Here is a 26,316-nt window from a genome sequence, read left to right on the forward strand (position 1 = left end):
GATCTCGAAATGCCACGGGAACGTTTAGGAGACTTTAGTCGAAAAAATGTCCTTTAAAGTGCAGTGGAAGGAAAGGGATTCCCTGCACTTCGGCTTCACAATATAAGCGTACCGCGTAATGTGTGCTAACGTGTTCATCCGAAGTGCAGCGGTGTTGTCTAGTATAGTATTTACGGTTGGAATGAGTTAAAGAGCAGGCGACATCTGTATACACAAAATGACCCGGGTATATGGATTTAAAGTCCAGTGATTGTGCACGAGCTTAAATTGAATTAGTGTGTGAATTTAAAGTGAAAATCAAATGAGTAATGTGCTTTGAACGTGCTGCAGGGTGTACGTTTAAATACGTAACTGAATAACGTGCAGAAGGGTGTATTCGAGTAAAGTGCTGTGAGAAGGGAGCCAGGTCCTCACCCAGAGAGACAGTGCGTCCATTTAAAGTGCAACAAATAATGTTTGAGGGTGCAGTATGTAAAGTACAGCACGGGTGCATGATTTTCGAACGCAGCAGGCCCTTCTTGTGCTCCGGTGATGTAGTAAAGTGCAATTGAGGAGTGCCGTAGGGGGTGTACAGTGCAGCGAGGGAGTACAAGAGTGTACTCCGCATTTAGAGTACGCTGAGCTTGTGCATTAATCGTGCAGCTAGCAGGGTTTCGTTTGCAGTGCAAGGGTCGTTGCTGACACGTCTCTGTAGGGCACATCAATTGTAGTAGTTGCAGGTCGTCGGAAGAGGATACATTGCGACGATTTTGGACTACCATATTTGAGGAAGCCTCATCTATTGTTTGTTTTTCAGGTGTGGTGTGAGCCAAGATCTTCTCGTTCTAGTAATATCATATATTTCACTCTTACTTATAGGGCTTTCAGGCAGCCCTCTTCACCCATTGGTCTGCTGCTGTGCCATTCACACTTCTCTTTTGCTCGCTGCTTTGAACCCCCTGGCCCAGCCCACTTCAGCCATTGGCTTACTGCATCCTGAGCGAGGGCAAAAGCAAACCCTGTCAAAATGAACACATCCACACACAAAGTAGCACCCCCTCAGGGGCCACTTTGACACTGTGTTTGTTTAGAGAAAAAAATGCATTTTTCTATTTTTTAAAAATATTAGTGAAGACCTGACAACTTCCACGGCCGCGTTTTATGCAATCGATGGCAATACAGAACAACTATTAACCAAACCCAAAGCCTGGAACCCAACGCTAGATGGATTGGCTTTGCTAATGTTTGCTTTCCTATGTTGCCCATTTTTTGCGAAGCTCCAGTTACACAGAAGTCCGAGAGAGATACTCTGCGCAGTTTCTAACCTTTTCTAAACCTCCAGGCTTGTCCTCAGTCTACCTCTGTGTGCAGTGAGTCCCTCCTGGCTTGTCCTCAGTCTCCCTCTGTGTGCAGTGAGTCCCTCCAGGCCTGTCCTCAGTCTCCCTCTGTGTGCAGTGAGTCCCTTCAGGCTTGTCCTCAGTCTCCCTCTGTGTGCAGTGAGTCCCTCCAGGATTGTCTTCAGTCTCCCTCTCTGTGCAGTGAGTCCCTCAAGACTTGTCCTCAGTCTCACTCTGTGTGCAGTGAGTCACCCCCATGCTTGTCCTCAGTCTCCCTCTCTGTGCAGTGAGTCCCTCAAGACTTGTCCTCAGTCTCCCTCTCTGTGCAGTGAGTCCCTCAAGACTTGTCCTCAGTCTCCCTCTGTGTGTAGTGAGTCCCCCCATGCTTGTCCTCAGTCTCCCTCTCTGTGCAGTGAGTCCCTCAAGACGTGTCCTCAGTCTCCCTCAGTGTGCAGTGAGTCCCTCCAGGCCTGTCCTCAGTCTCCCTCTGTGTGCAGTGAGTCCCTTCAGGCCTGTCCCCAGTCTTCCTCCCTGTGCAGGGAGTCCCTCCAGGCCTGAAATGAGACTCCGCCTTTGTGCAGCTAGCTCATGCAAGTGGGTTCTAGCCTGCACCAAAATAACAGATACAACTTTATTTTGTTTTTTCTTGCCTTCTGCCTTATGATTGTGCTTGTGCCTGTTCCCGCCCCCCCCTCCCGCTGTCCGTGTGCTCGTTCCTGCCCCCCCTCCCGCTGTCCGTGTCTCCGGCCCCACTTGTAAATGCTTGTTTTATTTTTGCAGTATATTTCCTTGGGAAAGCACATGTCTGTAGTTGCATTTGGGGAATGAATCTCTGAAACTGAGATCTGGTTTGAATTTGGGAAGTGCTTCTCTTAGAGACAGAAGCATAGTGTGGGCTATGAGAGCTGTGTGGGCTGTGAGAGCTGTGTGGGCTGTGAGAGCTGTGAGAGCTGTGTGGGCTGTGAGAGCTGTGTGGGCTGTGAGAGCTGTGTGGGCGTGAGAGCTGTGAGAGCTGTGTGGGCTGTGAGAGCTGTGTGGGCTGTGAGAGCTGTGTGGGCTGTGTGGGCTGTGAGAGCTGTGTGGGCTGTGAGAGCTGTGTGGGCTGAGAGAGCTGTTGGCAATGTAAATAACAATGCCATTTATTTATAAGTAAAAAAAAAAAAGAAATGTCATGAGCAATGCCAATAGCTCTAACTTTTCCAAAGGCGAAACCATTGCATTGTAAATGCTTGTTTCAAACATACAGTTGAAAGGAGAGAGGATGCACTCTAATGGCTAGAGCGGTCGACCTCGAAGCTGGGGAACCAGGGTTGAATCTCGGCAGGGACGCTCAACATCCTGTGATTCTGGGCAAATCACGTAGTCTTCCCGTGCCTAAAATGAATGTGTCTGTCTGTAACGTAACTGGTGCTCATGTAAAGCGCTCTGATACCTTCGGGTTGAGTTTGCGCTGCATAAAACAAAACAAAAAAGTGTAAAGGAAAAGGAGGATGGTATTTATATTTTAATGTTACTGTTGGCTCACCTGAATTGACTAAAAAACGTTTTAAGTAAGGCTAAACACCTCAATGGCACAATTAAATAATTAGCAAACTCAGGAGTTCTTAGAATCCCCCAACCCCCAGAGTTTGCTCCATGGGTCACGCCAGTTAAAGGACGCATCGGATGTGCTAAATGGCTTGAGACAGACACGATCTGTCACTCTGTTTGATCATCAGTGTCTGTGGAAACATTCCAAATAGAAAAGCAGATCTGTAACTAAACACACACACATATATATACATATGCATAATATACAGTGTGTGTGTGTGGCTAGTGTCACTTTGATTCAGATGTGAAGTGTAATCATGGAGGTCAATGTGCTAAATCTAATATGTGAAATCACTGAAAACAAAGCATTGACCATTGGCGCTAAATGGAAGAAAGAAGGATGTACACCTACAGTGGCTGAATTGCACAATTTCAAACCTGGTCTCAAATCATAGCTTACCTACTTGACCGAATTGTGTGATCCTGGCACATTGCTTTAACTCACTTTATGTATTTTCCTTAACAACCAATTTGACAGCACCTTCAAATAATTCAGTTCAGGGAATGAGCTACACAAAAACCTCACTTGCATATGGGTAATGGTAATATAAAATAATCTTGCTTTACATTAGAAACTGTATGAGCATTGTAAGCAAAAAATATGACAAGCTGGCATGTCTGGGTAACATTATTCACTAAATGTCACTCAATTTAGTCATGTATTCGCAATTGAAATAACAATTTTAATTTGAGGGATTTTTATAATAGTTTATCCTGACGCTTGTTGGCCGATTTACATTTTTGATGGCTCGGCTGGAGCTTTGGCTCTTAGGGCCAAGCAAGGCCGCTGCCTCAGCTCTGCATAGGCTTTCCCCAAAAGGTTAGTGTATATAAACAACATACCATCACGCGATGACAACTTTAATGTGCGTGGAGTGACTCCAGTAAGGTGAACATTTTCCCTTTCTGCAGACCACTGCGAGAATGGCAAAAACATTCTGTACGTAAGTCTCAAATTCACCAACGACCGTTAAATACACACTCCCTCTCTCAAATAATCGATAAATAATAATACTTAACTAAAGTGGTTGACAATGTATGACCACAAAAACGTGCCTTCTCCAACAAGGTACCAACTAAGTTCGCAATAAAGCGAGCAGTTCTTCCATCGTTGTGATCCCATGTTCCTCGTCGTAAATAAACAATTTGTGGTCGTGTTCAATCTTTCAAAATATTCATACGTGTGCCCTCTTTCTAGTTCCATAGTTCAGTCTGTAGCCGCTCTCTCTGATTGGCTCTGTCTCCCGTCTGACGTCCCGTGCCAGTCGCGGTCTTCTTACGTAGCCTTGGTTTACATTTCAGTTTACTTCCTGCTTTGGCTGCTGAAGGCTGTGAGTGCGGTGAAAGATGCATCGGCGTGGGGTTGGGGCTGGCGCCATCGCCAAGAAGAAACTGGCAGAAGTAAGTTTAGTGGTAAACGTAAATTTGTCTAATCCGTACTGTCTGCAGGCACACTAGTTATTTCGTCGAGCTCTCCAAAGCATAGCTCATGTCAGAATCTAACAACTTTTGCAGACACCAGTACCCTTAAAACAACAAAGATAGAAAAGCAGAGAACGGGCTAGCAATAAAGATAGTGTTTTACATTGGTTGAAATCACGCTGTGTCATTGCCATCTGGATACCACTTTCAGCCATTATAGTGGCTCCGTAGCACTAAACATGTGTGATGGAATTTGGTTGTTCGTTGTTGGTACACATTAAACCCACTCTTAGTTTTAAACAGGATTGTGTGAATTAGTGTAGTAGAACAGTGCAGTGCTTTAAATGCGACCAACTTACTGGTACTCGTTTTGATACTGGAACTCTCCTAGTCGAAGGAGAGTGCTTTAATTTGGGGCAGTGTTTTGCAGGAGATTCTGATGAGGGTATCCGAGCAATCCCTGTCTTGAAAGGCTGAGCGAAAGCTGTGTGGCAGTCACCACAGACATTGAAGCACAGTGGATGGCAAGCATTTTCAAACAAGCATTGGCATTGCCAATAGGTCTCACCATTGTGACCGTATCAGTGTTTAGCCAAAACTATTGGCTTTGGTAATTTTTTTTAAGCTATGATGCTTAGTGATACTGAAGTGGTGGTCCTGTGTTGGTGCTTATGTGTAGTGGAGTGTGCAGTGATGCTGAGGTGAAGCTCATGTGGTGTTGCACTGATGCTAAAGTGGTGCTGCATTGATGCTAAAGTGGTGCTGCATTGGTGCTGAAATGCTGTTGAGGTAGGGTGGTGCTGAGGTGTGGCTGCGCTGGTGCTGAGGTGTGGCTGCACTGGTGCTGAGGTGAGGCTGTGTTTTGTGCTTTGGCGGGTCTGTGCTGGTGCTCAGGTGGGGCTGTATTGATGCTGAGGTGGTGCTGCACTGGTGATGATTTGGTGGTGCAGTTGGTGCATACCGGTGGTTAAGTGATGAGGAGGTAGCACTGTGCTGATGCAGAGATTGTGCTGTGGTGGTGCTCAGGTGGTGTGTGCTGATGATGAGTTGGTGCTGAATTGCTGCTGAGGTGGAGTTGTGCTGGTGCTGAGGTGGTTCTGCACTGGTGCTGAGATGGGACTGCGCTGATCCTGAGTTGGTGGTGCACTGGTGGTGGTAAACTGATTGGGAGGTGGGTCTGTGCTGATTCTGAGGTGGGGCTGTGATGGTGCTTATGTGATGGCATGCTAATGCTGAGGTGGTGCTGCACTGGTGCTTCACTGGTGCCTGTGTGGTGCAGTGCTGATGCTGAAGTGGTGCTGCATTGAGGGCTGAATTCATTCTGAGGTGGGGTTGATCTGGTGCTGAAGTGGGGTCTGTGCTGGTGCTGAGGTGGGGGCTTTTCTCGCCTGCTGAGGTGGGTGCTTTTCTCGCCTGCTGAGGTGGGGTCCACGCTGGTACTGAGGTGCAGCTGTGTTCCTGCAGACTTTGTGCTGAATTAGGAATGACACTTATGGTGTGCGCTTGTAATAATCTGTAGGCGAAGGTGAGGGAAGGAAGCTTGCAGTACAATACGATTGTTGGGGATCCAGAGTATAAATATGTTAGCTGAGTTGGGGAGAGGTCACCCTGCAGAAGTAATCTGCAGTGGAATTAATAGGGAAAGGTCACCCCTCAGTAGTAGTCTGGAGTAGAATTAACACAACCTGTGGGTATTTGTTTGTGAAATATTAACATCCACACAGTAAAGTGGTGTTCCGGTCCTAAGTATGAACACCAAAAAGTTTCCAACCTTCCACTCTCCAAACTTTAAAGTCTTAAATTGTAAAGTTTGAAAGTGCACAAGGTAGTCCCACACTGTTTAGCTAGCTTGAATGTAACTCCGGAGCGATCCCCAAAAAGAAATTAAACGTGAGGTGGGCTGGGGCGAGGTCACTATAATTAAAAGATCCTTCTTTGAAAATGTTATTGATGCTTCTGGAACATAAAAGCAAAGCCTACATTAATAACCATGAATACAAAATCGCTCTAAAATGGGCAGCTCTTGGTGCACAAAGTAGTTGTGCACAGTATATTTAAAACATTATGGGAGACCAAAAAAAGCTCCAAAGCTCCGAAGTGGACAGACCTATTATTTAGACAAGCCTTGATAATGCATCTGTTTCGCAGATGTAATGAATAAAGAGCTGTTTTTATCGTCCGTGAGAAGGAAAGCGACAGATAACACTGGAGTGGAGATGATGCGGCCAGCGCTGCTGACTCCAGAGCTCGGGATCCTGGTTTGAGTCTTGGCGGGCCCGTGCAACATCCTGTGATTTTATGCTAATCGCTTATTCTCTCCAGGTGATACACTTTTATATAAATATGCTGCAAGAGTGAAAGGCATAACTTTATGAAAATATAGTTCTACCAAAGCGGACGTTAACAGTATTTTGGTGGTGGGAAAATAAGAGAAGCAGATGAGGAACAAGTATTGCTAAATGCAGGAAAATATGCTGCAACCAATAGAAATGGAGGAAAGGTAAGTGGCACGCACAGGAAACAATGAGCAGGCGGGAAAGAAAGGAAGCGGGTTGTAAGTCCCTTTAAGTTTATATTAAAAACATTAGATTTCTCAAGCACAGTGCAAGTGCTGCGCAGGGGAAACATAATGACAAAATAATCAAGTAATACTATCTCAAAATGTGCAATCTCATGCTGCATAATTTGCGATTTCTTGCGTCATAATTTAACCTACCCTGACTCATAATGTGGCCTTTCACTGCCGTATAATTGCAGTGGCCCTACTTACATTCTGTGATACAAGGCATGATGTGTGGCGCTTGTTTAAAGTGCTTCAGGACTTTTTAGCCAAAGCAACTGTCATCTTGTTTGATGTAATGGTGACACACATTTATCCTTTTTGAGAGGTATTGTGAAGGAGTTATCAGCAAAGGTGTGCTTTTAAAAGACACTTACAAATAAATTGCTTCCTGATGACACGCATTCATTTTTAGGTCTCGCAGAGAGACCTATTGCCGTCAAACCACAAAGCTGGATGCGGATTTGTAGAAGTGCACACGCTCGTGAACGCGCTTCCATCCCCCTGCCTTGCTCTTCAAAGGCTCCCCTTACTGTTGCTTGCTCCTGCCTCACCGCCCAGCAGCTTCAAAGGGATCTGCTTCCCCGCCCACTGCTTCACACTTCACGGCCTGGCGGCCGTGACTCGCATTTCTCCTTCCCCCTCCCCACAGCAATGCCAAGAGCTTGTCCTTTTACCCTCCCTGTCATTTCTTTGTTTGATTTCTTCCCTTCTTGCTTGTTTTCCAGGCATGCTGCACAACAGCCGCTCTGCTGTACATCTTGGCTAAAAACACACTGAGAAAGCCAATAGTTCTCTCATAGGCAATACCCATTGGCTTTGCAATAGTTAACAGGTGGGGATGGTAGTGGTCATTTTATAATGGTGAAAGACTGGTGCTAGCCCTGTTCACTTCTGCACAATCAGTGCTTGCTTACATCTACATTACAACCACAGTGCACACAGACGGACAATTAATTCATGGATTAAAGTTGCCGCACTTTGTGGCAACCACTGCTTACCTACCCCAGAGATAAGCCACCCACCACCTTTCAGTTGTTGCAGGGTCTCCACTGTAGCACCAGCGCTCTGCGGCCCCACAGGGGAGGGCTAATCCCCAAAGCCAGGGGCACGCCTCCACACTTGCTGGCTTGTAAAGCCACCCTGGTGCCCCATGGTTTAGTGATCTTGTTTATTTTAAACTTTGAAATCTCTAGTAATCGTGATTTATAACTGGACGATCTTAAACCTCCATATATTTGTATCTATTAAAGACAAATGGGCCACTGGGTGCACTGTCATAAACAGACCCCCTCCACTCCCCCCCCCCCCACACACACAACCCCTCCACACACACAACCCCTCCACACAACCAACCCCACACATACACAACCCCCCACAACCCCAAACACACACAACCCCCCACACACAATCCCACACACATCCAACCACACACACACACACACACACAACCACATGCACATAACCACAAGCACACACATAACCACACTCAACCACACACACAACCACAAAACAACCCCAAATACACAACACACACCCACAAAACCCAAAACACAACACACATAACCCCCCCACACATACAAACCCACACACAACCCCACAAACATAACCACACTCACACAACCACACACACACAACCATCTATCTATCTATTGCACTCAATCTATCGTCCTCACTCTCTATCGCCCTCACTCTATCGTCCTCACTCTATCTATTGCCATCAGTCTATCTATCTATCGCCCTCTATCTATCTATCGCCCTCTATCTATCTATCGCCCTCTATCTATCGCCCTCTATCTATCGCCCTCTATCTATCTATCGCCCTCTATCTATCTATCGCCCTCTATCTATCTATCTATCGCCCTCTATCTATCTATCTATCGCCCTCACTCTATCTATCGCACTCACTCACTCTATCTATCTATCTATTGCACTCACTCTATCTATCGCATCACCACAGCATCACTCGCCACCACCACAGCATCACTCAGGGGCACCACAACATCACTATGCGCTACCACAGCATCACTGAACGCTACAGCATCACTCGTCGCCACCACAACATCACTCAGCGCCACCACAGCATCAATCTGTGTAACCATTCAACAACAACTGGTTCAAATATGTTCTCTGAATGTTTCAAGCTTTATTACAAGGGTCACAAAAAAGTTAATATTTCGCTTCTGTTCTTGGATTTTCGTCACAAAAAAATACACTGAACATAATCTTCACAAAAGTTATTTACAAAAGTTTAAGCTAATGCCATTATAAATTACAATAACTTAAGTATTAATTATTTTTAAAAAAGCCATTGTTATTTGTAATATCAATATATCTAAATCACCTAAATACAACACATATTGCATTACAAATGCTATATGTGTCACATTTGCGAAAGTTATAACTATTGGCATTGTAAATGACAAAGCTATTAAATCCGCTATTTTCAAAACCAACACAGAAATAACAAATTTGTCATTTACAATACCAATAGCTCAAAGTTTCCTAATGCGAGACCTATTGCATTGCAAATGCTTGTTTTTACGGGTTACTGTAACTTGGCAAACTACCAGCTAAGCTGTCAAGTGTGTGCTTTTAAACTGCACTTCGTGCAGCCTGCAAAAAGAACCCAATGTTTTTGGAAACAGTGTATCTTTAACCTTTTTGTTCATTCTGTAGCAGCCTATTTTATACTGTGTGTAATGCAAGTTTAAAATATTGACTTGCATGTTCACAGTGCTTTCTGTCACAGAGTGGGGACTTGTAGCACTAAACATACACAAGTCACTATTCCCCACTGCACCAACCAAGATTTGTTGCAGTTCATTAACTAATAGAGGCTTCACAATCTAGGGAAGTGCATTTCCCACTGATTGAAATTAATTTTCATTTAAGCTGTGTGTTATTTTATATGTAGTTACCAGAAGGTGAAAAACTGAAAAAAGTTACAGAACATTTTGTTTATAGCCGCACCCACATGCTTACTCACCACGCCCCCTTGCGCGCAGCCACACAGTTCTCCTACTTTTTAAATGCACTTGGACCACTGCCCTGAACCAAGCACCATCATGCATATACAACTTCTTAGACTGACACTTTCTTTCTCTGACCTGCGTTGGGCCATTTATCACCCTTGTATCCAACACCTAACTCGAGCACTGACTTCCGGGCCGACCTGAAGATAGCTAGCTTGCTATTGTAGTTCCAGTTTCTGACAGTCGGTGTGTGTGTGACCGTTCGTGCATGATCGACTCAGCCACTGACTTCTGGGGTACCTCAGGAGAGCCCACTCACTACCCTCCATGTCCAACTCCCGACCTAGTCGCTGATTGTGCGACACATGCAGATTGTCCCCTTACCTCCTATGTGTGCCTGACACAGCCACTGATTCTTTGTATGATCTGAAGCGAATCTGTGTTTGCAGTACCTGGCTCCACCACCCGAGGAGGGCCATTTGCTGTACTACATGGGCCCAACTAAGACACAGACTCCCGAAGTGACCTTAGGAGAGCACACTCCCAACTTTACATGTCCAGCTCCCGACTCATCCACTGACTGTATGACCTGAGGAGGGACCCCAACGTACCTTTCCAGCTCCTGTCTCTAGTGGAGACTCTTTGTTGGACATGAGTGCCACTCAACACCCTATTTATCCCGCACCGTACTCAAACTCCGAGTCCCAAGTGTGACCTGTATGGAGGAACATTTTACCACTGCGCTTGTCCACCACTAGCACCTCGTGTGTGAACGGATATGTTCCACACGGAGAGCCTGTTATCATGATTTCCCATTTGCAACTCATATCACTGGCTTCCTAGGTGACTTGGGTGGTGCCCACTCGCTCCCAAGTCTGTCTCCAGTCTGAGAGCTCATTCACTGGCCCATGTGGGCCAATCTCGGCCGTTCTTTCCTTACAATTGCTCAAATGAAGTAGTATTTTGTCTCGCCACTTACAAAGGTCACCAGACACCGATGATTCACACGAAGAAAATCACGAACCAATAACTTGTCTGCCTCTTAGCCACCCTGTACTTAATTTGGTGAGTACTCGGTAAAATAAAATGAGTTCAGTCTATGAATTTCTTCTTGTCCTAATGTGTATGAGTGAGTGTGCCTAAAGACGTACATTTGTGTCCGTTTGTGACTCGAGGGTCAGGTAATTAACGTAGAATGATCGCTCAGAAAAGAAATAGACCGGCTTCTTTCTGCTTCATCAGTACCTGCACTCTAATCCACCTGATTAAAAAAGATTGTTCTAATTGATAAATACTTTTGAACACATTCGCTTTTACGTTTGATTTTTTTAGGCTAAATATAAAGAACGAGGAACTGTGTTGGCCGAAGACCAGTTGGCTCAGGTGAGAACTAGTTTTTTTACAGTGTCTTTTGTTTGAATTCGAAGTCCTGAAACTGGTGTGCATAGCTAATCTGAGGAATGCTTCCTGTTACGCTGCATTAAATATTACAATAGCATTTAACTCTTAAGGTTTTCAAAGACAGTAGAAACGTAAAGATCACTTTAGTCACTCCGGGTGTAATCACAAGAATTCTGGCAGGCATTGAGTGGCAAAACGTGGTGCATCACCCAGATTTTCAGGAGGACGCACACTACCTAGAAGGTCCTCTGGCTAATATTTGAACAAGAAAATACATGGCACAGTTCTATACAAAAATCACTTAAACATGTTTTTAGTTATTTCATTTTTTCCTCCTTAAGGATTCAGTGTCTCTAAGTGAACCACAACTTTTTGTTAGATTAGCTATGCCTGGGACTATTTAATAATGACAAAAATCATAGGCTTGATGATCTATACCAACATAACTGCAACCCCTCTATGGTAAGTGGCAAAGTCCATAACTGTTCTAATCAACACTGCAAGCAAATGAACAAATGTTTGTTTCTGTGATATAGGCATCAGTCACCGACTTCTCTGTGTATGTGGTGTAACGGTCCATTTTGATCTTCCAATGAGATCCATTCTCCACCACTGCTTCTCAGAACAGAAATAGGAGGCCGCAGATGGGAAGCAGTCTGCCCTTGGTACTGCTCGGCTGATATGTGCGAATTGATGGTATATGAAGCCTGGCACAACGAGGAGGTAGTCTACTGCTGCTGTCTGATCTGAGTCAAGTCTTTATGATGAAAATACATCTTTATATTTATGTTGCATACCAGCTTAATATAAAAATATTTTTATGGTCTGATAATACTTTTACGTTGAATGAGAGTTGCTTTTTACTTCCTGCAAAAATCACATTACCCCATGACTTTCTGCTCCCTCTCAAAATGTTACCTAGATTCCTGCTCCTCAGAGTCTAAAAGGTAATTGCTTTCACCTTCTCTGAAATTGTTAGAAGGCGAGCTCTAACCTTAGCATTGAGGTACCAGAATGTTCTATTTGTGTGACTCTTTCACCTTAAGTACTATTAAGGGGTTCATTGAGCATGCAGCCAGGATCGAGTAATCCAATGACTCTGATTCTCTGTCAGCTGCCGAAAGCAAGTGGTGTAAAGTACTGAAACTAAATTGTGTCCCTCTTCATTCAGGAGAGCCGATGTGCCTCATGTTGTACTCTGTAACAGAATTCACAAAAACCTGGAAATTTTTTTTTCCTGGGGAAGCTATTACTGAATCAACCACCTTTGTTTGTTAACTAAACTATTTTCCACCCGAGTGTGGGCAGGGACTACAAGTTCAGTGCCATAATACTTTCTTTTGGTAATTGTTCTTTTGAATCATAGGACAACCAACCATTCATTAATCTATGTGTCCTTAAGTTGTATTATGTTAGACGGCATGTTCACACTCAAGCTGGGCTCTTGATCTTAGATGAAAGGAATTTTTAGTAGCCACAGGAGATAGACAGAACCCCCATATGTAAAAATCTGCTGATTTTCAGTGGATTAGCAATTTTAAAGATGCATAAACCTGGACTAAAAGTGCTGAGCCACTACAAATATGATGACAGCAAATTACCAGGACAACCAAAACAGCAAGGCACCAACACCTCTACTAAAAGAAAGTGAAACTATTCTTCCCAAAGCCAATTTCAGATAAATAGTGCAAGCTCTAGCCCGTTGATCTGGATGGCAACACTGATCACCGATTTTCCAGGCAGCACATTGCCACCTTTAAAGACATCACAAACTCGGTGACTTCGGCTTTTTAAGGACTAGAAGGTCAACACATCACCCCTAACCCGAAGCAACTGCAGTGGCTGCCCTTATAGGCTTATATCATTTTTAGACAATTTATATCACATTCAAGTCCATCAGAATGGATACCTTCATATACCTGGGTAAAAAACTATACTGGACACATATCTAGACTCTTACAAACCTTCATGAACAAAGTGTTTACCATTGATTCATTTCCTGTACCTTTACTGAGGCACCGCCTGTATAATTGTATTTAAGTGTAATAACCATTGTTACCTGTACTAGGCTGCTGCACTATGTTGAGCATGCCAATATCGTATTGCTCTGTGCCAACATATGCATAGAATGTTGGAAGTGATTGATACAGCTCGACTGCCGTTGCTCTACCTTTCCTTCTCTTCTTTTCTCTTTCCTCTTTTCCTTCTTTTGCCTGACCTTTCTTCTTCTATTATTGATCACTGAGGTTAGTCTCATGTTACCATATAGGCGCATTACCCTCACTTTATGACTATATATGTATCATTTTGCCTTAGATATCGTATGCTAACCCTGTTACAGGCTTTCTGTCTGACCTTGTGAAAATCAATAAAGCATTATAAATGAATAAAACTATACTTCTCAGGTGACTGCCCCCGCCCCCACCCCGCCACACACAGTCGGCAGTATATTTGAATCTGTCAAGTTCGGGATCCTTGAAAGAGTGCTCATATTTAGGTGAAGTGAGCTTGGAAAGACATCTATGCCTCACTTCGTGTCACAACAATTTTCGGTGGGGGAATTGGGGGTGAGGGCGGCAACAGCAATGTTGGAAGTATGATCCATTAAAATGTATATGATTGGAAAGTAGAAGCGACCTTGGAGAACATTTCAAGTTATTACCTTCAATCAGTACAAGTACTTATGTCTCGGTAATTTCAGTGAGATTTGAGATCTTATTATGAGGGGATGAAGGCTTTAAGACTCTACCCACGACTGAGCAGCAGATTCAGCCGCTCTGTGCATAGATATGGATGCTGTGAAAGACTCTTCCCAAGTCGGAGAAAACTCCATCTCTGTCAGATGCCATATGTGGTTTCAGAACAAGCACATGTATACTCTCCTGAACAATCTGCAGAGTAAAGTCCTCTTTTTGTAGGTCCAAACCGGAGGAGGCTGTGAAACATTTGTAGCCTACATTTTGACAGTTTAGTTCTCTGCAGTATTTTCCTATACTAAGAAGTCAAGCATCCTTTACAAATATGTAGAAAATGCTTCCTCAACAGGCAAGGAGCAAGGTGGTCAGTAGAAAAAACTGTAAGTTGTTGCATCAGGCAACATGAAGGCATTAGAATAAATATTGGGGTTCATTGCAGTATGAGGAGACTGCTACATTATACTTATTCAGACTCTAACGGGTCGTTATGCCTTGGTTGAGCAATCCAGCCAGGCAGCGATCCTCATAGGGAGAGTTATCGAGGGATCAGCCCATTACATAAGTCTGTTGAAAAAAAATGGGTGGAAGAATTTTACTCCATTTTGTTTCTATTATAAAAGTGGTTTCGGAGGTATCCCTCCGTTTTTAAACTCAAAAAATAAAACCAGTACTTAAGTAATGTGGGTATCGAAACAAGCAACTTGGTCTGCCATCTCCAGAATGGCAATATGGATGTTTTGATTCACCTGAGCTTTAATAGGTACCTTTTAGTTCACCATCTCAGATTAGCATTATCAGTTTCATGTGGTTCCATCTGTGCTCCAGTTGGTTATCAGGACTTTCACAAACAACATTGTGGCAGTGATTTAGAGGTCCTATACATCCTTCCCTACCTAGTATAGACTCTTGTTGATGCTCCCTACCCGTAGTTGGGAATAGAGAACATATTAGAGACCTGCAAGGTCCTCCTGTCCCTTTAGTAGCTGATAACATTCAAAGAAAACCAAGTAATCACAGATTCAGAATTTTGACTTCTTTGAGGTCTCTTTTACGTAGTGTTGCTTCCCAGAAAGAAAACAGAAAATTCAGGTTTCTGTCTCTCGACCTTTTTGTATTCTGGAAGAATGCATGTCTTCCTCTTGTATTGCTGGATCCATCCATATCCTCAGGTCTTACATGTTTTTTTGTGCTGTCTTCTAGTTTTCTTCGCGATGTATCATGGCAGCAAAGATCCGAAAGAAATACGTGGCAGTAATCTTAGTCATCCAATTTTGGATGGCAAGGACTTTATTTTCCATAGTGAAGAGGATGCTAGTTGGTCACAAGTGGTTGCAACTCCTCTTATAGAGTACTTCCAAGCCACCTTGCATCTTATCTCTGATGTTCGAAAGTGTCACCTCTTGGTTTAGAAGGTTGTAAACATTTGGGTTTTTATGGGAGATTTCCCACAATGACTCGCAATTCAGATGTCCCTCCTCAATAAGAGATGGAATTCAGCTTTTTTTTTTATTATGGTTTCCACAAAATGGTGTAAGGCCAATCCCTTTTCCTCCTGTACTGTAATATAAAACGCTGCTTTGAAACTTATTACATTTTCATGTAACGCCTGCAAGCTCGGCTGAAGGCAATGGGCAGGATGTACCACTCATTTCGAGAAATGGCTGCAAGGTCGGCTGAAAGCTGTGGGCAGGATGTACCAGTCAGTACGAGAAAAATTATTTGAATGGAACATTGTCATCTAGTGTCTTAGAAAACAAAGTTATGATATCGAAGAGTTAGTTGTAAGTACTGAACACCCCTGTCCTTTTCAATATATGGTACAGAGGTTTGCAAGAGAGCTCTGACGCCTTTCGGCTGTTTATCAGCGTTCCTTTCGTAATTTGTTAACTTGCAATGTTCCCATGTATCAGCTCTGCTCCTACTGTGAAGCGCTCTGACGCCTTCAGGTCAAGTCCGCGCAATCCCTTTTCCTCCTGTACTGTACCGATTGCTACCTCTATATTTTCGCTGTCCACTCTTATCAATTTTCCCATGCGTCCTAGCGTTTCTTTTGTAATTTGCTCACTTGCAATGTTCCCATGTATCCGCTCTGCTCCTATTGTGAAGCGCTCTGATGCCTTCCGGTCAAGTCAGCGCAATCTAAAACCCATAGAAACCCATTCCGTATCCTAGCTCCCCCACGTTCGTTATTCCTGGGTCTGAGAAGTAATAATCTGAAAGCCACATACAGCTAAATTGGACAAACTGATAGTACTAGAAAACTCATCCCGTTCCTAATTGCAAAATCAGTGTCAGTGCAGAGTGAGTGCAGGTGCAAAGTGAGTGCAGGTGCAAAGTGAGTGCAGGTGCAGAGTGAGTGCAGTGTGAGTGCAAGTGCAGAATGACTGCAGAGTGAGTGCGAGTGCAGAATGACTGCAGAGTGAGTGCAGAATGACTGCAGAGTGAGTGCGAGTGCAGAATGACTGCAGAGTGAGTGCGAGTGCAGAATGACTGCAGAGTGAGTGCGAGTGCAGAATGACTGCAGAGTGAGTGCGAGTGCAGAATGACTGCAGAGGGAGCACGAGTGCAGAGTGACTGCAGCGTGAGCTTGACTGCAGAGTGACTGCAAAGTGTGTGACTGGAGAGTGACTGCAGAGTGAGTGTGACTGCAGAGTGCCTGCAGAGTGTGTGTGACTGCAGAGTGTGTGTGACTGCAGAGTGTGTGTGACTGCAGAGTGTGTGTGACTGCAGAGTGTGTGTGACTGCAGAGTGTGTGTGACTGCAGAGTGTGTGTGACTGCAGAGTGTGTGTGACTGCAGAGTGTGTGTGACTGCAGAGTGTGTGTGACTGCAGAGTGTGTGTGACTGCAGTATGTGAGTGTGCAAGGTAAACAGTGTGTGAGTGTGCAGGATGAACAGTGTGTGAGTGTGCAGGATGAACAGTGTGTGAGTGTGCAGGGTGAACAGTGTAAGACTATGCAGGGTGAACAGTGTAAGACTATGCAGGTTGAACAGTGTAAGACTGTGCAGGGTGAACAGTGTGAGTGTGCAGGGAGAGCACTGTATGAGTGTGTAGGGGCACTGTGCGAGTGTGCAGGAGAAGAACACTCAAACTAAGTCCACCACACATATACATAAGACCACACACATACACCACACACACATACCACACTCACACACACCAGCCTCTCACCACCGCACACTCACTCCCACACACTCCCCCCCACACACTCACCACTACACACACAACCACACACCACCAGCCGTCAGTGCACGCTTTCACCAGGCGCAAATACCACCAGCCATCAATGTACACTTTCATCAAGCACAAACGCCACTAGGCGTCAGTGCAGGCTTCCACCACGCAAACAACACCAAATGTCAGTGCATGCTTTCACCAAACACACACACACACACACACCACCAGCTGTCCGTGCACACTTTCACCAGTCACACACAACACCAGCTGTCAGTGCATGCTTTCACTAGGCTCACTCGCCACCAGCTGTCCGTGCACCCTTTCACCAAACACACTAAGCATGGGCGGAAAATCCGTTACGCTCGCGGATTTTTGCGGATTTTCGGTAAATTTGCAATCCGCGAGATCCGCGAATTTCCCGCAAATGCGCACGCAGCGGATTTTTTTTTCTTGGTGATACAATTTTGCTGCGTGCGGTGTAAGTTCGAAATTGCGAACTGGTACAAAACCCTCGCGAACTGGCAGAAATCCTTGCGAACTGGCAGAAATGCTTGCGAACACAAAAAAAGCATTCAGCAGGTTCAAAAGTTCAAACTCCTCATTAGTAACCATTCCCTGTAGTGCTTCCTGACAAGGGCCCCTCCAGAGTTCAGTTGCTAGTTGCAACAATTATATGACCCTGCTCTGACCCTCACAGCAGGCTCATAGAATAGCTACAAGTAGGCCACAAAGGTCCTGGAAAAAAAAATTGCACTGCAACAGAAAGCAAATTACAGATAAGGAAGCAGGTGCCAGACTGGAATTTTAAAACAGTGACACATTAATAAATCAACCCCAAATTAATTCATGTCAGTTGAAGCAGGCAGGTGTGCTTGCTTTTCCCCTACAGTGATGATGAACCAGACGGTGGCATTGATGCACCAGAGGATGGCATGGGTGAAACAGAGGGTGGCAGGGGTGAAACAGAGGGTTCGGGGAACCTGTGATGATGAACCAGACGTAGAAACAACATAATCGTGACTGTTGCGAGCCGACATGTAAGTTCGCAATTGCGAACTGGTACAAAACCCTCGCGAACTGGCAGAGATCCTTGCGAACTGGCAGAAATCCTTGCGAACACACAAAAAAAAAATCGCGAGAATTTGCGGATTTTGCGGATTGCGAGTTCGCAAATTCGCAAAATTCGCGAACGCCAGATTCGCAAAATTCGCCCATGCTTAAAACACACACCACCAGCCTGCTGTGCACGCTTTTAACAAGCACGCACACCACCAGCCATCAGTCCACAATTCCTACAGGCACACACACCACCACCCATCAGTGCACACATCAATTGTTAACGCATCCACAATTAACTATTGTAGCAATCGCAATATGGTGCCCTTTACTTTTAAACATATTCATCTAAAGCGCAGCATGCCACCATTCCTACTATTCCAATCCAACACACATATTTCCACTACACACCACATGCATACACTCCATAACACATGGCTAAAAGACATTGCCATTTACAATTCCATTAGCTCTAACTCAAAAAAAATCCAAGACCTATTGCATTTCTAATGCTTGTTCTTGAGGCAATTATATCAGTTAGCCATGTAGGTGATTTAGACGCTTTTATGAGTAGAAAGGTGTGTCTAAAAGTTTTTCTGATCTTGTTTTGTTGGGGCAGAAAAATCCCCTGCATGGTGACAGGCATGAATCCCTGCCCTGTGTGCCCCAGCTGCATGGAAATCTTGATCCTCAGTACTGATTTTTTGTTATGGAAGAACACAGATAATGGATGTACGCAATTATCTAGACATATCTCGTGGTGATGCGGTCTTGTTAGACCAGAATGGGTGCTCAAAGCTCTACCTTAATAGTGATAGAGGGCTACTGCCTTTCCCAGGAGTCGAGTGACATGAGCGCAGTGGTGGCGCCATACCCATTTAGTGTTCTTAAGAATCAATTATGTTATTGGACCTTTTTAGGTCTCGACTATTTTATCCCACAGGGATAAATAGACGAGAGTAATGTAGTTGAAACAAACTCTCTGACCAAGAGGATTCCAAGCCGGATTCCTCCCAATGCATGTTGTCTAATGAACCGTGACGCTTCGCCAGGCACGCGCTTGCTCTCCCGCCCCCCAGGCGTATTGAAAGGAAGCCTCGCACACCAACATTTGTCTCACCCCCCTCCGACCCCCCGCAATGCCGAGCCAGCCACTTCACGCGCTCAGCAGGTCATAAACACATAAACAGGACCAGTTGCCCAGCCCCCCTCCCAGCGCTGCCTTTCCTCTGCCGGCTACTTTTCACCCTTTTCTTTTAGTGCTTATCCTCTTCTCCCCTGCCTTATTTCTTCAAGCAGATTATTTTGCATCATTCTTGTTTCTTGTTCTTGTCGTTAATTTACGCACCAAAGACCGTTGGAGCACACCGCAACACCTCTAAACTCAGGGGTGGCAACCGGGAATTAATACTTTTTTTTCTAGCTCATGTATGCGTGCCCATGCGTGGTGAGGTATGTCTGTGCATATATTCATCATCACGGTGGGCCGCTACAACGCCATGAGCACTAATCTTGCATGTGTCATGATGTGCGTTCATGTACACATCATCATGCTTGTTAATTATTTTCGCAAGGCTTGTTAATTATTTTGGTTCCATCCTTATGTGCACACCATCATTCCTCCCACAAAACAAAGGCTTTGAGACAGATCTGTTTACAAAACCCACAGACAGGAATAACCTGCTTCATTTCACAAGTTTTCATGAACCCAATCTCAAACAGTACCTCCCTTTTTCACAGATGGCACGTGTCAAAAGAATAACGTCGGATCCCAATAAATTGGAACAAAGAATTGATGAAATATCAACCAAATTCTACAAAAGAGGATACCCTACAGACATCATAGAGGAATCCAAACACAGGATTTCAAATATCGATAGGAAAAAACTGTTACAACCTAGCCAAAAGCAACAACAGACCCGCATAGTGGTAGTTTATAAATATTCCACTTCAAGTGCCAAATTCAAAAGGATCATATTCCAACACTGGCCACTGTTAAACCTCGAACCTGACTTCAACCAGATTTTTTCTGAACTTCCACTATTTGCTTTTACTAGAGCACGTAACCTAGGAGAACTCCTACAATACAAACCGGCAATAACCACTATATTCACAGGCACTAAAGCATGCTTAAACTGTGGAAACTGTAACAGCATTATCAAGGGAAACAAAATCAACTACCCTATTAAAGGACATGAGGTAAAACTCAGGATCAACGCTACATGTGACTCCAGTAACGTCATGTATGCTCTTAAATGCCCATGTGGCAAACTATACATCGGAAAAACGGAGCGCAAAATTAAAATCAGACTCACCGAACATAAATCAAACAAAACATCCGTCTTAAAAATACGAAATCCTCAGTGGCAACCCACTTCATAGAAGAAAAACACAACATTTACCAAATTAAGTTCATCATACTGGAAACCATCCCTAAAATCGAAGGCAGAGATAACACCAAATTTTTACTCCAGAGAGAAAATGCCTGGATACAAAAACTTTCAACCCACAAGCCGTTTGGCTTAAACGACAGAATCGAACTTTCTTGTTACCTTTAAAATTGCTCCAAGGTCGAATAAGTAACCTATGTGAGATTTCACGTTTATTTGTTATGTTTTTTGGATGTTTCTCTGTAAATATGTATCTCCTATGTACTATTCCTATACCCTTCCAAATATACCACATCATTATTCATGATCTATTAGCGCATCCGGCTAAGATATAGGTGACCTACGCTAACCTCACCGGGTTCGAACCCCCGCACCACCTCTACACATTTTTCATCCCATAAACTTTTATTTCACACCAATCCGTCTTCCTTTTGTAAATATGTAATGGCATTTATTGAAGTTAAAATCCGTTAGACTATAACATGGATTGTAACACTAACATCCATACACGCCCGCCCTTCTGGTCGATCGAATATCCGAACATGAGTCTATCCTCAGTTTCAATCGTCACGTGATCGGAACCAAGCAACTTCATTAAACGCGGTTAATGGACGATACGTCCATACCGGCGTTCACGAGAAGAGAAAGATTGGGCTGACACCATGACGAACCTTCAGGTTAGTTTCTCGGCAACATTGGCCTGGATGCGGCAGTAATACTGCAATCGTATTCAAAACGCTTTCTTACTGGTTTTTTCTTTTCTTTTTGATTCCTGACCTATAGAGACCACCGCGCTAACTCAGCAAACGCGACATGTAAGAGATTCCTTACAACTTTTTGCTTTATACACATGGGCATAGAGGATACTTAAGGTGACACCCTAACTATCCACATATCATTATCACGACTCACCATGATGAGATTACCACACCCCCCCCCTTCATTCATAGTTTATATAGGAGACTCATTGACAGTTTGTTTACTTATGTTTTATTTTCATAGTGTCTTTTCCCTGATGAAGGGCTCAACTATTGGCCCAAAATGAATTGGATCTGATTGAAGGACTTTGTCACATGTTGAAAATGATGAAAAAAAGACTGATTATCGAATGCTAAATGTGGAATATATTTTTTTGCCAAGTACTCACTGAATAAAAACAACAAATATTCGGACAAATATAACAGACAACAAATCCTCTGTTTTGTGGGAGGAATGATGGTGTGCACATAAGGATGGAACCAGTGTTTCACTGGTTTCACAGTTGAATAACATTGTTACAGACGCCGCAGGACACTCGACGTCACTTATGCAGTACCTATAAATTTGAGAAACTTACCAAATTGTTAAAATCAGCTGTGCACCTGCCCTGTCAGTATCTTTCTTAATTATTTTCACACATATCAACAAAAAAAGCTTTAGCTAAGCCAACAGCTCCGCATTTCTTTAAAAAGTCTAAACTGCTTGCCCGTGCTTGTTCTCTGTTCACTGTGTGCCAGCATCTACGTTTTTTTCTTTTCATTAAAAAGACTCCCAGCAGTTTTATCTTCATTTTTTTCTGCAACTGTGCAGTTATAAAATCGCTTTATGTGCTTCCCCCTGAGCTGTGCTGCCCCTGACCTTTTTAGGAACCCGTGTGGCGATCCAAGGGCCAGCTTTTGGCACTGCGACCTGGGCCAGGCCGCCAAAACAACTGTCTTTATAAAGGCCATGCACCCGTAAGTCTGTTTAAAGTGCTAATTGTTTTAATCGTGCTGGAGGTGCTGTTTTAGCACCCTATCAGCCCCTACCTTGCCCCCCATCGATCCCTCACCCCTGCTGCCACACATCAGCACCCCCTCCCCAGCAAACAAATTGTTTTATTTTTAAACTTTTTCCGTCTTCGCAAGTGGTGCACGCGCACCCCTGCTTTCACTTTTGCCGTCTTGTTCATATTGCTTGGCAGTCCCTGCCTGCTACTGTATCGACTGGGAAAAACACTTGTGCTTGCATTACAAAGCAATATATGGGGCCTCGTGCATTTAATAAATAGAATTCATGTTTGGTATCTATTTCAGTATTTTGTTCTCAGTATCTATGATTCCTAATACATTCGAATGGTAAGTGAGAAACCTATCCCTCTCACGGAACAAAAATAATTTGTGTTTCAAAGTCCTTCTGCCGGCAAGTATGAGCGCATTCCACGTGACTGCTGGTGGTGCTTGAACAGAATCACTGGCATGCAGTATCGTCCAGATTCCCCACCCCCCCCGACTTTAGGAGGTGTGTGTGTGACAGAGCCCCGCTGCTCCCTTTTAATTTCTCGCTAGCTGCAGCTACCACCTACCAGTGCATTTAAAGAGCTCCGCTGCCTCTGCTCTCATCCCGCCAGTCCCCCTGCACCCCACCCCGCTCCCCTCCTGTCTTGCGCCTGCACCGTCCTCAAGCACCTTTCCCCCTGTTTCACGGCGGCCCCAGTGTTTCTCTCTCGTTGCTCCTACACTGCTTGTGTTTTACTCTTCGGGTGCTTGTACCCCGCTGTAGGTCCCCTGCTGCCAAAGCGCCTGTGCCACCCTTGTTGACATTGCCCCTTACAAAGAAAATATTTTAACAGCTTGAAAAAACGTACCGTGTGATTAAATTCCCAAACACATATAACCATGTTCTGATTTATGATGTGGCTAGGCGTCTAGGGCAACAAAAATGAATTGTAATTTCACGTCTCCAAACTTTCAAAATAGTGCCAAAGTAGCATACTTCCTATGATCCGGCAGTTGACTACACCTCTCAGTGCCCTACTGTGAGCGCACCACTCCCGAGCTCATTTGCTTCCCCCTTCAGCTTTACGTTATAAGCTCTCCCACCACCCTCCGGGCACAAACAGAGCGTTTCCCTTTCTCAGACGCTAATGTCCTGGCTGGAGATGCCTCTTCCAGTGCCATGTGTCATTGTTCAAAGCGGCAACCCTTGTGAAGTTTACAGTGGCACGCATGGTATTGCAGGCTTTACACGGTAATTCACCTCCTGCAATTCAACCTAAATGTGTAGGCATCATGGCAATATGCGGCACAGTGGAGGCACGGGCAAAACTGAATTATTTGCCATTCCGCCTACTCTTAGTCATCCAAGTTCTACACTATCAGGTGTATCTTCCGTATCGGGGCTGTGACCCAATGCTTTTTAAGTTTTTACTGCACCCGAGAAGGCCAACCCCAGCTATCGGGATATCAACTGACCCTTACGGCATGAAAGGGTCGCCGTCACAATCTCCTCATGCGTCGGTATTACAAGGTGAGCTAATGTTATAAATATGTGCTGTAATATATCATCACATCTGATGTTAGCAGGGAGCTTAAAACCTGCTGTTTTTTTTTAAATTGCACATCCATCTGTAATTATCAATTCATTCGTATTTTAAGATATGCTTAGTTTCTATTGTACATGGGCTCAGCTTTATAGGGTGTTTTATAGTTGTAATTTCTGGTTTGAGTAATTTTCCAATAAGTGGCACATTTTGGATACTTTGGCATAGAATGTTGACTACGCAAGGATAGCAGAGTGAGTAGATATAGCATGCATGTAAAAGTTGGGCGATTTTAAAGGTTATTTTATTTTTGTTCTTTTCACTCTCATCCAACTACACCCTCCAACTTGAAATCCACCCTCCAAATCCACTCTCCAAATCCACCCACGAACTCCAAATCCACCCTATCACCCCCACATCACTCGGGGACACCCCCACATCACTCGGGGACACCCCCACATCACTCGGGTGTAACAACACATCACTCAGGGGCACCACTCGGGGACACCACCACATCACTCGGGTGTAACAACACATCACTCTGGGACACCCCCACATCACTCTGGCTGGACACCCCCACATCACTCTGGCTGGACCCCCCCACATCACTCTGGCTGGACACCCCCACATCACTCTGGCTGGACACCCCCACATCACTCTGGCTGGACACCCCCACATCACTCTGGCTGGACACCCCCACACCACTCTGGCTGGACACGCCCACACCACTCTGTCTGGACACGCCCACACCACTCTGTCTGGACACGCCCACACCACTCTGTCTGGACACGCCCACACCACTCTGTCTAGACACGCCCACACCACTCTGTCTGGACACGCCCACACCACTCTGGCTGGACACGCCCACACCACTCTGGCTGGACACGCCCACACCACTCTGGCTGGACACGCCCACACCACTCTGGCTGGACACGCCCACACCACTCTGGCTGGACACCAGCACATCACTCTGGCTGGACACCAGCACATCACTCTGGCTGGACACCAGCACATCACTCTGGCTGGACACCAGCACATCACTCTGGCTGGACACCAGCACATCACTCAGCCCAACCACATCATCCCTCAGCACTGTCCTTGCTTGCTAGCAACAAGCATTGCCATAGCCAATAGGACTCTCATTAGGAAAGCGTAAGCTATTGGCTTTGTGAATAACAATGCTATTAATTTATATATTTTCAAAGCCAACACATATTAAACAAGCACTGGCGTTGCCAATAGGTTTCGCATTTGGAAAGTTGGAGCTATTGGTTTTGTAAATGACATTTTATATTTATATATTGTTATTGTGGTTGAGGAATGAAGAATCCAGGGTTCTTGCACTCCCTACTTTGAAACACATTGGTGTATGAAGCAATGCTTCCATGGCACCAGCACAACAATATGTTATTCCCTACCATCAGTTATACTAGTAATGCCTATTTTTCAGCTTTTAAAAAGGAGCGAAAAATTCCCCGGATCCTTGGACACTTTAAGACTACAAACGTCTACACTTCTAATATTCACATCTTATTGCCATATATGCAGATAGGTCACATGTAGCTAGTTCCTCACCGACACCACCCTAATTCTGACCCAACTTTCTCAAAGCACTCTAAATGTTTCCTCACTTTTCCAAATTCTTTCAGAGTACCTTCCTGCGTTAACCTTTTGACTTTTCTGGCTCTTCCTATTTTCTCGCGTTTTCCCACATGTGCTTATTACCCTACTGTTGCCTCTCTCTTTTTAAACTGTTCTTACTCTGTTCATTAGTTGTGTAATTGATTTTTACCCTGTGTTGGACAAGATCATAGATAGTCTTTATCGTTATTTGTAACTTATTTCTGTTACTTTGTAAAACTCTCTTTTCCCTCTGGGTTTCGATTCCACCACAAACAGTGAATCAATAAATGCAGTGATCGAGAATTGTGTTCATAACAGGGGTCACCACAATCCTTTCGGCGGGTATCAAATTAGTACTGTACTCTATGGAACAGGTGAACATGATGTTACGTGATCAGTTTTAGAGTGTTGCAATATTTGCCGGACATTGATGTGCACATTGAAGCAGACACATGCTTAGCTTAAGCCAGGAGGTTTTTTTGTGGCCACAAAGCACTCCATTCGTTCGCACTATGCGCATTGTTATGGTCTATGGGTCGTCAAGAGCAGTATTTGGATCAGTGACCGAGAGGTTACTAATGATGGTGCTAGTATTCTAAATAGATGAATACCAGTGCAGCACTAAGGGTTATGGCTGGGATCAGTCATCGCCTTCCACTGTTGCTGCCCATGCCAGGTGTTCGGTGCAAGGTCAACGTTGATACACCCAATATGTTATGTTGCTGCCCGGGTCCTTGCTCTCGTACTACCCCTCAAGTCCTCCACTCACCGCTATCTCGCTGGCCGCTCTCCGGCTCTCGTAGATGGGGACATCAGAAGTCCCGCACCAG

At 44.6% G+C, this 26,316-nt stretch overlaps 1 protein-coding gene across 1 annotated transcript in view; it reads left to right on the forward strand.

Annotated features, from left to right (window-relative positions):
- The first annotated feature begins 4,188 nt into the window (after nucleotides 1–4,188).
- The window catches only part of SNF8 (SNF8 subunit of ESCRT-II), a 110,010-nt gene continuing 87,882 nt past the window's right edge, over nucleotides 4,189–26,316 (forward strand). The window contains exons 1-2 of the mRNA XM_086924244.1: nucleotides 4,189–4,307; nucleotides 11,196–11,246. Coding sequence (XP_086780370.1) covers nucleotides 4,254–4,307; nucleotides 11,196–11,246 — 105 coding nt within the window. The 5' untranslated portion in view covers nucleotides 4,189–4,253. The remainder of the gene's footprint in view (nucleotides 4,308–11,195; nucleotides 11,247–26,316) is intronic.

This window comes from Lissotriton vulgaris, chromosome 5, assembly GCF_964263255.1.
Source record: "Lissotriton vulgaris chromosome 5, aLisVul1.2, whole genome shotgun sequence".
Taxonomy (NCBI): Eukaryota; Metazoa; Chordata; class Amphibia; order Caudata; family Salamandridae; genus Lissotriton; species Lissotriton vulgaris.